The sequence below is a fragment of the Engystomops pustulosus genome, chromosome 2 (genome assembly GCF_040894005.1).
Source record: "Engystomops pustulosus chromosome 2, aEngPut4.maternal, whole genome shotgun sequence".
Taxonomy (NCBI): Eukaryota; Metazoa; Chordata; class Amphibia; order Anura; family Leptodactylidae; genus Engystomops; species Engystomops pustulosus.
Genome location: NC_092412.1, coordinates 124,443,692 through 124,456,501, shown reverse-complemented (window position 1 = coordinate 124,456,501; position 12,810 = coordinate 124,443,692). Strand labels below are relative to the sequence as shown.

The window sequence follows — 12,810 nt, the reverse complement described above, 5'->3', positions numbered from 1 at the left end:
CTGATAAGTTGCAAACATCTGCGATCTATTCTTCACTGTTCCCCGTGTATATTATCTCCCGACAAGTTAGCAGATGTGAAGAACAGTGAAGAATAGAATAAAACCAGTGAACACAGTGAAAACAGTGACCACAGGATCATTTAAGAGAAAAACACAGTGCAGAACACAGTGCAGAATAGATTACAGATGTTCGGCACATCTGCTTACTTGTCGGGAGATACGCGCGGAACGGTGCGGCCAAAATAGCATGTGAAGAACAATATATATGTGTGTGAAGAACAAATTGCAGATGTTTAAATACATCTGCAATGTGTTCTTCACACATATATATTGTTCTTCACATGCTATATTGTGAAGAACAATATATATGTGTGTGAAGAACAAATTGCAGATGTTTAAATACATCTGCAATGTGTTCTTCACACATATATATTGTTCTTCACATGCTATTTTGGCCGCACCGTTCCGCGCGTATCTCCCGACAAGTAAGCAGATGTGCCGAACATCTGTAATCTATTCTGCACTGTGTTCTGCACTGTGTTTTTCTCTTAAATGATCCTGTGGTCACTGTTTTCACTGTGTTCACTGGTTTTATTCTATTCTTCACTGTTCTTCACTGTGTTTTTTTAATTAAATGATCGTTCGCGAGCAGGGGAAATACTGTTATTCTGGTCACCTAGCAACCCTTACGTTTAAAACGCATTGCACTCGCATTGCACTTGCAATGTTCGCAAGTGCAATGTGTTTTTGATACGTCCCCATAGACTTGAATGGGGCGTGAAAAACGCGCGTGAAACGCAAAAATAGAGCATGCTGCGATTTTGACGCGCGTGCAAACGAACGCAAGCACGCGCGTGAAAAACAACGCTAATGAAGAAAGAACCATTGAATACAATGGGGCGGAGTGCAATGCAAGTTCTGCGCGTCAAATGCACGCGCAGAACTCGTGCGTGAAAAACGCCAGTGTAGAAGGGGCTTAACACTTCAGCACAGCACATAAAGGGACAGCCTGAAGGCTTGGAGAGTCCCTCATGCCACTTCCTGCTGTAGAGTGTGAGGTGAATGAGGGAGGGGGGTTGTGATCGCTCTGCATCTTGTGTCTGTGTGGATTGTTTATATATAAATGTAGGGGAAGCTAAGGGAGAGATAAGTGTAGTTGTGTGGTTATTACATTAGTTAGGGCTTCTTTCAGCAGTGCTGGAGCAGTGAGACATGAGGTAATCAGCTGTAAGCAGGGAGAGAGAGGGGGGTGTCTCTTTTGCCGTAGACAGCGCCTCAGTGAAGATGGAATGTTCCTAGCAACAGGCATATAAAGAGTCACGGACAACAGGGGGAAAGCTGCAGAATACAAGAGGAAGGAGCAAGATTCGGGTGAATAATCCAATTGCAAAAGGGCTTAAAATTACCTGCCCTAAAACATAAATTTTTTTTAGAAATGACAGTTACTGTTTAAGAAAGAGAATCTTAAACAGCTTGATTTTTCCAAAGAAGTTAAAATTACATCAAAATTAATTTTTTTTAACTTTCCGATGACAAAGCACAAAGGCTTACCATGCCCTCAAGTCCTTTTCTTCTAAAATGAACCTTTAAAATTAAACTAATGAGCCTAAGGGCTAAGGGTTCTGGAGGTATTTCCAGAGCCCCTCAGTGCTGTAGCTTTACTGTCTGCTACAATGAGCAGCCAACCTCCTGCTCTCTCCCTCTTCCCTCTAAATGTGAAAACTAGCAGCAGCACAGGAAGTGCGATTGTGAGTAGACGAGCTGCTTATTGTAACAGCCTGTGAAGCTTCTGGGCAAGAGCCATCCTAGCTCATTAACATAATCTTGAAAGTAGATTTTAGAAGGAAGGAGGCCATGGATAACAAATATAAGAAGATTACCACAGTCACAGTTCCTGAATTTATGTGTAAGTTTCTTTGGTTAAACATTTCTGATTTTGATGGTAGATTTCCTAAGAGCCAAAAATAGTGTGCTGCTCCTATTCTGGCTGGCTGGTTGAATTAGTGAACTTTAGGGTTGCATCCTTAGTTAGCTTAAAATACATATAACAATGCTATGTTCTGACCTCACAGAATTGAGGCACAATGTGACACCATAAATACTAACTGTACCTAACCAACTGTTGACTACTTAAGATGAATAGTGGTCATGAAGTATTACTAGCGGGACTGTGCAGATAAACAGCCATTCAATATTTACCTTTAAGTCTCCTTACTTATATTCTTATGGAGGTTATGTAATATACAGTTTGTATAACTGTTACTTGTTATAGAAGGTGGGAAAGGGTTTTACAAGGTCAAACAATAGTCTCCAAAGGACTATGCTCAATTTCCAGATCTTCCTTTACAAATTGCGCCCCCACCACTTGACGCAGCTGAAGGGGTCTGAAGGTCCTGAGAATCCTGTAGTGGTTTAACTGGGTAATATATTTGGACGTTACCATTCTGTGTCACTTCTGCACTATTCTTCATGCAACTCAACATTGAAATGGGTGTTCTGGTGCACATTTGGACTGTGCGCTACATTTTTCATGCAAAGTCCAACAGAAGTGTTTTGCATGCCCCATGTTAAAGATGCACCAAAAAAGTTGGTGCACTCTGTCAGGGCAGTGCAGGGAGCACCACAATTCATGAATCTGGCACCCTCTGAACTATACACTGGCAAACTGCACATAGTGCAGTTTGCATTGATCTTAGTAAATGTGCCCCGTTGTGGCACATTTACAGTGGTCCTTACTCCAGTTTTCTGTCAGACTTTGCACGTTCTTTCATGTGCAAACTGTGCACATGTATTTAAAAAGTGTCGACACAATGCAGGGAGCACCAGATTCATGAACAACGTGTACCACAAATCATGAATCTAGCGTCCTCTGCATACTACACAGGCAAACTGCACAGTTTTTAGTAAATGTGCCCCATTAAAAAATTTTAAGTGGGTTAATAGGTAAAGTGGACTAGTCTCATGATGTGTCTACGTCGAGCATGGAAACAGGAACACAAATTGGCTATTAAAGGAAATAAAGGAAATCTGCCAGTAAAATTCCACTATATTAACTTATAATGCCACAGGGTAGATCCCAACTTAGAAAATTAACTTTAAAGGAAACCTACCACTTGAAGTGGCAGGTTTCCGATGGAAATATCGGGCCCCAGCTCAGGGTGAGCTGGTGCCGGAGCTTATTTTAGTTAGTGTTTTAAAGCGCGGTATCGCGGTTTAAAACACTTTTTAAACGTTATAGCCGGCGCAGGCAGGTATGCGCTCGGCGCTTACCGTGCACGCGGCTCTCATTCACTTCCTATGTAGCCGCGTGCACGGTAAGCGCCGAGCGCGTACCTGCCTGCGCCGGCTATAACGTTTAAAAAGTGTTTTAAACCGCGATACCGCGCTTTAAAACACTAACTAAAATAAGCTCCGGCACCAGCTCACCCTGAGCTGGTGCCCGGTATTGCCATCGGAAACCTGCCACTTCAAGTGGTAGGTTTCCTTTAAATTATTTTGAAGGTCTCCTGGACTCAAAGGTCTCTGGCTAGAACAGAAATAATGCAGCTGCTTTTGGCTTCAAAAATTGCATGTAAACTTAGTCTCAGAGTTTTTATTGTTCAATTACATCAAGTACCATATATAGAGTATAAGCCTAGTTTTTCAGCACAAAATTTGTGCTCAAAACCCCTAACTCGGCTTATACTCGAGTCAACTAACAAAATAAAGTCAAAGCTCACCTTTCTGACGTCACCCGTAGGTCCTCTTCTGTCTCCGATGCTCTGGTGCCATCTCGGGTCCTTTGGATCCTCTTCGGGTTCTTCCGCTCCTCTTCGGCTCCTCTGGCTGGGCAGGCTGTATACTACAGGGGCTGGGCAGGCTGTATACTACAGGGGTTGGGCAGGATATATGTGACAGGGGGCTGGGCAGGATATATGCTACAGGGGGCTGGACAGGATATATGCTACAGGGGGCTGGCAGACTATATAGTACAAGAGGCTGGCAGACTATATACTGGGAGGCTGTGACCAATGCATTTCCCACCCTCGGCTTAAACTCGAGTCTTTTGTGTAGAAATTAGGGGTCTTGGCTTATACTCGGATCGGCTTATACTCGAATACATACGGTAATTGTTTTATAAATCATTTATTTCAAAGCAAGATAAAGCTGAAAATAGATGTTTAACCCCTTAAGGACGCAGCCATTTTACAGCTTAAGGCTCAGTCCCATTTTTTTAGATTCTGACCTGCGTCTCTTTATATAGTTAAAACTTTTGAACACTGTTACTTATCAAAGCGATTCTGAGATAGTTTTTTCCCCACATGTTGTACTTCATTTTAGTGGTAAATTTTGGCTGATAAGTTTTGCGTTTATTTACAAAAAAAATGAAAAAAATGATGAATTGTTAGAAAAATTTGCCATTTTTGAAATTCAAAATCACCGCGTTTTCAGGCAGATCGATTTACCACCTAAATAACTTGCAGAATAACATTTCCCATTTGTCTACTTTACATTTTCATAATTTTTGAAATGTTTGGATAATTTATTTTGACGTCACGCGGCCTACAAATCGAATAGCGATTTTCCGTATTTTCAGAATTGACTATTTTGGGGATAAATACTGTTTGAAATCAAATTTTAGATATTTAGCAACAAAAAACCCCTAAATAACCAACCCATTTTCAAATCTGCACCCCTCAAACTATCAGAAACAGCATTTACAAAGATTGTTAACCCCTTGAGATCTTCATAGTAATTGAATCAAAATGGCGGTGAAATTTAGAATGGTCAAATTTTGTCGGTTATACGTTCATTTAGCCCTAAAATTTACACATGTCCAAAAGATAAAAAGAGAAAACTCACCATAAAATTTGTTCTACAATTTCTCCTGAGTGCAGCGACCCCCCCACATGTGGACATTACTTGTGTTATGGGGGCACAGCGAGGCGCAGAAGGAAAGGAGCACCCTGCAGCTGCCAGGATTTTTGTTTTCTCGTTGCTCCCTTTTGAAGGCTATAAAATTTTCGCTTTTCCGTTATTTGGGTCATGTGACGGCATTTTTTTTGCGAGATGAGATGCTTTTTTCCAGTGTTACCATTTTGGGGTTGGTATCACCTATTGTTGAAAATTTAGGAACTTTTTTGAGGTCATGAGTAGAAAAGCATCAATTCTGTACTGGATTTTTTACTTTTTTTTTTTTCGTGTTCACCGTATAGCCTAATAATCATGTTATCTTTATTCTATGGGTCGATACGATTATGGGGATACCAGACATGAATATTTTTTCTTATGTTTTACTAAATTTGCCAAATAAAACCCTAATGTGGGGAAAAATCTATCATTTATGTATTGCCGTCTTCCAAGTAGCATAACATTGTTACGTTTTTGGCTACAGAGCTGGTTGATGGCTTGTTTTTTGCGGGACATGTTGTTCTTTGCAACAGTATCATTCTGGAGTACATATGTTTTGTTGATCGTTTTTTTTTTACGGCGTTCATCATATGGGTTCAATAGTTATTTAGTTTTATTCTATGGATTGTTACGGACGCGATGATACTATATATGTGGAGTTTGTGTTATGATTTAGACTTTTTTGAGCGTTATATGTCTCTTTATATGTTTTGGGGCTTATGGGCATTTTTAGTGATTTATAAAGTAATTTTTTATTGAAAAACATTTTTTTTTACATTTTTTTACATGATCCACCATGGTATATGAACAAGCAATCATCTGATTGCTTGTTCTTGATAATACTCTGCAATACTAATGTATTGCAGGGTATTAGCAGTGCCAGCCTATGCAGATGCATAGGCTGATACTTTGCCTTTAAGATGACGTCACAGACGCCATCTTAAAGGCAATCCCTCCAGACTTCTCTGGGGTCCCGATCGGACCCCAGAGGTGCCAAAACAGCGATCGCCCCCCCCCCCCCCCGAAAACGGTGCGGGGGGGCCGATTGTGGGGTAAAGACCCCCAGAAGGCATGTTAAATGCCGCGGTCGCGTTGACCGCGGCATTTAACGGGTTAACACCCGCGATCGGAGCCCACTCCGACCGCGGGTGTTAGCCGGGGATGTCAGCGGTAGATTACCGCTGAAATCCCACGGCTAACGATGCCGGTTCGGCTGCTGTGCAGCGCTGAACCGGCATCGTCTCTGTGCCGTAGCTGTACTGCGCTGAGCGCTAATCGTCGGAAGCTGCGCAGTACAGCTACGGCGCGGAGCGCTAAGGGGTTAAAATGTAACTGTGAACAGAGTAAAGTTCAGCAGAGTGCAGCGTAACACATATATACACACAGGGAAACTGCTTCAGTCACTTACTTCAGGTCCTAGAGTTTTTTACATGCTGCCAGGACTGATATTCTCCTGCACCCAGCAGCTACTGATCAGGAGCAAGCTTGTGCTAGTAACCCCTCCCAACAACATACACCCACCCTCCTCTCCTCTCCACTGTCTAGATTTGCTTTCCCACGGCAACCAACCAAACAAAGACAAGGTAACACCACCTAAGTGAAATTGCCCCCTCCCCCACACATTGGTCAAATCAAACAAAATTGGTGTCAAAAGTCTGTGCTATGTTTGTGCAGCAGAATTTTTACGTTTGTGCTGCTATCATTTTTAAGATATTAATTAAAGTTTCCAAAGGTTATCAGAGGTCACCCCCCCTCCCCCCCACACACACACACATTACCGAAATCAAACAAAACTGGTGTCAATCAATTGTTCTATGTTTGTGCTGGTCAAATTTTTATTTGTGCTTTTGTTTTGAATATATTAACAAAATTGTAAAGGTCAAAAGGCTAGCCAACCCCCCCACCCACATTAACAAAATCAAACAAAACTGGTGTCAAACGTTTGTGCTGCTTTGTGCAGCTATCATTTTTAATATGTATTCATAATTTTTTTTCCAGAGGTCAGCAGAGTTCATTCCTTCCAAAGTACAATGGGGCACATTTACCCGGTCCTGTCGCGATCCCCGCTGTGCATTCCCCGACGAGGATGAAGTCTGACGTGATTCACTAAGATCGTGCGCTCGAGATCCTGCATGCGTCGCTTCCCCGCTGAGGTCTTCCAGAGTTCACCTTCTTATTCCCGGTGTATGTGAGTGCATTTCTTGCGACACAATTTAAATGTTAAATCCCGCGGTTTGCTAGCTCCCTCTGGGTATCGAATCAGGGAAGTGTCGCTAGGTTTGTTTTTTTTACCAGTTTACCCTAAACACCTAAACCTATGTAAACACCTAAACATACCTTAAAAATGATAGCAACACAAACAAAAATGTTTGCTGCACAAACATAGCATTAACATTTGACACCAGTTTTGTTTGATTCTCTTAATGTGGGGGGCTGGTTGACCTTTTGACCTTTAACATTTAAGCAGCACAAACCAGCACATATGTAGCACAATTTATTGGCACCAGTTTTGTTTGATTTGGGTAATGTGGGCTGGTTGACCTCTGATGACCTCTGGAAACTTTTATTAATATCTTAAAAATGATAGCGGCACAAATGAAAATTTCTGCTGCACAAACCAGCACAAAGTAGCACCAACGTTTGACACCAATTTTGTTTGTTTTGAACAAGATGGGGGGGCCAACTTCACTCAGGTGGTAACACCCCTGCTGGTTGGTGAACTGCTAGTGATAGCTAATGAGACTAAATTAGAGAATTGCTTATTTTAACTTAGTGCAAAGCTAGGTAAAAGTTTTTATACTTTACAATTGTACTTTAAGTGTTTATAAGCTGGTGATCTCACCAAAGACTCCAAATTTCAATGGAAACATCAGTGAAATTCCAAGTGGGAGGCCAATAGCATAATAGCCGATGACATTGGTAATTGCTCCAATTTTTTGCTTTCCTAGTCCTCGTAATATACCTCCATTAGTAATCTGCAACACAATTTTAAGACTTTATCACACATTTTATTTCTTGAATGCTTGCAACCACTAATGAATAACTAACAAAGCAAATAACTTTTTATCAGATTCTTAAAGGGAACCTGTCGCCAGGGACTTAATTTTCACTAAAGAAAGGTTGAAGAAGCCCATCACACCTGCAGTGCAAATATGCCTTTCTTTCTTTTCTAAGCATTTGTATTTCAATATAAGGCTAGATTCACATGAACGTATCCCCGCCGGGTCGTAACCTGTCAGGCATACATCCGCTGTGATGGAGAGGAGTAGGGCTGACCCCTCCCTCTCCATAGAGATGCATGGTGTATGGGCCATGCATATGAGGAAAGATAGGACATGTCCTGTATTTTCCTCTTGTACGGAGTGGTACGGTGCCCCATGTGTATGGCACCGTATCACTACGCGCAGCCATTTCCGTCTTAGGGGAACCTATGTATGTCTGCAAGCTTGCGGCCATACATATGCCCCACATATGGTCGTGTGAATATGGCCTAATTTAATGTTATAATGTACCTTGCAAACATTTGACTTGTCTGTGTTACTCCTCAGCTCTTGGCTGGTAACATGATGTTTTTTTAAATGAATTCAAACCAAATCTCAACCCCTGGGACTTAACAGAAGATTCTGTCAGGGTGCAAGGTAAGTTATAACACACAATTATGGCACGTGTATGGCAAATGCTTAGAAAATGCAGAAAGCCATGTTTGTAATGCAGGTGTGATGGACTTCTACAACCTGTCTTTAGTAAAAAATTAGGTCCCTGGTGACAGGTTCCCTTTATTAGGAAACTGAATCACTTTTTTGAGATAAGAACAGTCTAAGGCCATGTTCAAATCTTTAAATTATTGTGATGTTTTGATTCATTGAAGGAATGGAACTGCAAAAATAATGGAATGGCCAAAGGAGTCATATGATGGAAATTATCTAATAATCCACACTGATCCATAACTTTTCTCCAATTCAGATGTGACCATAGCCTGTTCTTATTCTAGAAAAAACCTTGGAGGCAGAAGGATTTTAAAAAAAATTAAATAAGAAACATAACTACTTTTCTAGAGAGCCCCCTACATTTCAGCAGTGCTCCCTTTCTTCAATGCTTTTGTTTCTTTGGTACCAGAAGTCCTGATGTCGTTGTCATTTAGCAAGTGATTGCTGAGGCCATGGGTCAGGAAGCATGGGGGGGATCTGCGGAGTGGTAATGATTTTTCTTCTATCTTTTAACAAATACTGGTCACCTCAAGGGTTTTAAAGGGGTTGTCCGAGTTTTGAAAAAAAAATATATGTGTCCGGGAGCGGGCTTCCTAAAACAATAAAGCTGTACTTACCTTCCGGTGCCCTCCGGTATCCAGCTTCCATTCAGCTTCCGGCCGGACCCGACAACCTTCCGGCCCCCATACACAATGCTGTGTATAGGGACGGATAGGCGTACCCGGCCTTTGTTTACATGGTGCCCGGACCGGACCGACAGCATACCGGAGGGCATCGTGTAGGTAAGTACAGCTTTATTGTTTTAGGCAGCCCGCTCCCGGCCACATATATATATATATATATTTTTTTTAAACTCGGACAACCCCTTTAAATAATATAGAAATACTGGTCACCTAAGGGTTTTAAAATAATATGAAAGTACTGGTTTTTACATAAAGTGGAAAACAAACAATTTACTATATTCATTTTCTATAAATTACTTACATTTGTTGAATCACATAGGTGAAATGGAGCAATTATGAGCATGACATATGCAACTAAGATGAGAATATCCCTGAAAAAAAAATTAAAACTACTGTAATAGCATAGGAACAATACCCGAGTCAGCTTCTTGTATTTTCTCTTCCAGCACTTAAGACCTCTATTCAGTTTTACTCACCTGTCTGTAGTAAAAATGTAGGCAATTACATTCCGCAGTGCAGTTAAAAAGCAACCAATGGTCAACCCAGATAACACTGAAAAAATATGTATAATATCACATATTATATTTTCATAAATACATTCTTATTACTGCTAGGTTTACTGTTATCGCCTTTCATGCAGGGCCGGGGCCAGCATCTGGCATACCTGGGCTATTGCAAGGGGTCCAGAGTTGCTGGATGGGCCCAAATTGCCTGTGTGGGGGGTTTTATATAAAGTAATCCATGTGGGGGCTCTTTGGGATAATAAACTATAAAATATTTTAGGGAACAGGGGACTGTTTTTGTTTCAGAATTTTCAATTCTACCACCAGTTTATTGCAAAGGGGCCCTGAGGCTCTCCAATTAATCTTTGTCACATTTGGAGTCAATAAATAATTTTTCCCTCAATATTGGATCATTGAAGTTAATTCTCTAGGGATCAACACTGTTGGTATATATGGTAAAATTGATGGACATGTGTCTATTTTTAACCTATGTAACTGTATTGGAATTTTACTTTTAAAAAAAGAAACTGTAAACATTTATTTACCTCCAAGACAAATCGCAACTTTACAGGATTTCTTAGCTTGCTCAGCTTTTCCGGCTCCTAATGCATTTCCTATCCTGACATTTGCAGCTGCACTTAAACCAAATGGTAACTGTTGGAGTAAAAGTGTAGTAGACTTGATTATGTCAACAACTGATATTATAGAGAAAGATTGGAGACACTGTAAAACCTATACTTATATTCCTTTATAAACAAGTACTTTAAAGAGGTTGTCCTGAATTGAGAATACGTGGGCAGGCAACATTACCTATAACATTGATGGCACATGAGCATGTTTTCAAAGAGAGACCAGTGCTGACGGGAGGTTCCACAGTGCAGGATTTACACAATTTTAAGATAAATTTGTTATGTTACAGTAGCCCCTGCTCCCTGCCCTCATGTTTTAAAGAAAATTTTGGAGGGTTGCCTCCCTTTAAAGGAAATCTACCATCAAAACCAAGCATAATAAACCAAAGACACTTACTCCTAGATTCAGGCATCATGGATCTGATAATCTTCTTTTATTCGTTATTCATGGCCTCCTTACTTCTAAAATCAACTTTTTAATTTATGCAAACACGTCAGAAGGGCTCTGGCGGTGTTGCCAAATTCCCTCTTTGGTGTAGCTTCACATACTGTTACACTGCACAGGAACACTTTCCACTTCCACTGTGTGAGATTACAGTAGGCAGAGTGATGGGAGAGTACTAAGGAAGTAGAGGAGTGATAGCATTACAGCCAGTGAGCTGCAGCACGGAGAGGCTCTGGTAACAACCTCAAGAGCTCTTATGGCTCATTACCATTATCTTAAAATTTGATTTTAGAAGGAATGAAGCCATGGACAACAAATATGTGCTTGGATCTATGAATAAGCGTCAATGGTTTATCATGCTAGATTTTGATGGTAGATTTCTCTACAACCTATTGAATTATAGAACAGTATAAGGATTTGTTACTAAATGAATGCAATACAGTCTGTATTTTTTGGAAGTCTTCTTCCTACCTATGGTGCAAAGAGCTTATGCGCCATTTAACGTTTTCTTTCGTATACATCATTCTGACAGATAATTTGGACTGCACTGCTGCAGAGAGCTATATTGGTAATAAACATTGTAAATTAGTACAATAATCATATGAGATGATGTGTAACTTACCATGGCTGCAACTGTTAACAACTCCATCATTGCAGCTTGTCCTCCAAGTTGTACCACACTTATAAGTCCTAAAATAAAAATGTGTATTATAACATTTGATTTAACATTAAAATGTCACCAGATCTCACCACATTGAACTACAAGCTCCCCAAGTTGAGGAGTTGAAGTTGAGAATTCCCTTTTATGTGAAATTTCATATTTTGCCTGAGATGAGTCAAATTTAGTCGCCCCATCTTTTGTTCCATAGTATCTTTAAACATTTGGGGGGAGATTTATATTTTCTCTTTCTAGTTTTGTAGTTGCCTAGTTGCATTTTTGTCTAGTTTCTTAGTCTTATTTGTCTGATGTGGTGGATGCGACTTTTTTTTAAAGGAAACCTACCACCACGGATCTACCTATTAAGGTAGATCAGGTGGTAGGTGCCTCAATTGTATGTGGATAGCCCTTTTATGACGAGGGAATGCAGCTCCTTGTAGCTGCACGCTGAAGATTTCTGGTAGGAGGATCAAAGAGGCTATTGGGGCACGGAGTAGCGGCGCTGTGTAGCCTCAGCTCCAGCTACTCCAGCCCCAGTAGTCTCTTTATAAAAAGATACAGGGGATGTGAGGGCTATCCATAGTACAATAGAGGCACCTACCACCCAATCTACTTTAATAGGTAGATCCGTGGTGGTAGGTTTCCTTTAACCCCTTAAGGACGCAGCCATTTTACAGCTTAAGGCTCAGCCCGATTTTTTGGATTCTGACCTGCGTCTCTTTATATGGTTATAACTTTTGAACACTGTTACTTATCAAAACGATTCTGAGATTGTTTTTTCCCCACATGTTGTACTTCATTTTAGTGGTAAATTTTGGCAGATAAGTTTTGCGTTTATTTACAAAAAAAAGAAAATATGATAAATTTTTTGAAAAATTTGCCATTTTCGAAATTCTAAATCATTGCGTTTTCAGGCAGATAGATTTACCAGCTAAATAAGTTGCTGAATAACATTTCCCATTTGTCTACTTTACATTTTCATAATTTCTGAAATATCTGGATAATTTATTTTGACGTCACGCGGCTTACAAATAGAATATCGCTTTTCCGGATTTTCAGAATTGACTATTTTGGGGATAAATACAGTTTTGAATGAAATTTTACATATTTAGCATCAAAACCCCCTATATAATCTACCCATTTTCAAATCTGCACCCCTCAAGCTATCAGAAACAGCTTTTACGAAGATTGTTAACCCCTTGAGATCTTCATAGTAATTGAATCAAAATGGAGGTGAAATTTAGAATGGTCAAATTGTTCCCTTATACGTTCATTTAGCACCAAAATTTACACAT

The 12,810-nt window shown here is 40.4% G+C and overlaps 1 protein-coding gene across 2 annotated transcripts in view; it reads right to left on the bottom strand.

Moving 5' to 3' along the window:
* LOC140118395 (multidrug and toxin extrusion protein 2-like) overlaps positions 1-12,810 on the bottom strand; it is a 95,043-nt gene that overhangs the window by 13,313 nt on the left and 68,920 nt on the right. For both annotated transcript variants that reach the window (XM_072136251.1, XM_072136250.1), the window contains exons 11-15: positions 11,480-11,547; positions 10,329-10,437; positions 9,757-9,832; positions 9,582-9,651; positions 7,733-7,865 (exon numbers count right to left, since the gene is read on the bottom strand). In XM_072136251.1, coding sequence (XP_071992352.1) covers positions 7,733-7,865; positions 9,582-9,651; positions 9,757-9,832; positions 10,329-10,437; positions 11,480-11,547 — 456 coding nt within the window. The remainder of the gene's footprint in view (positions 1-7,732; positions 7,866-9,581; positions 9,652-9,756; positions 9,833-10,328; positions 10,438-11,479; positions 11,548-12,810) is intronic.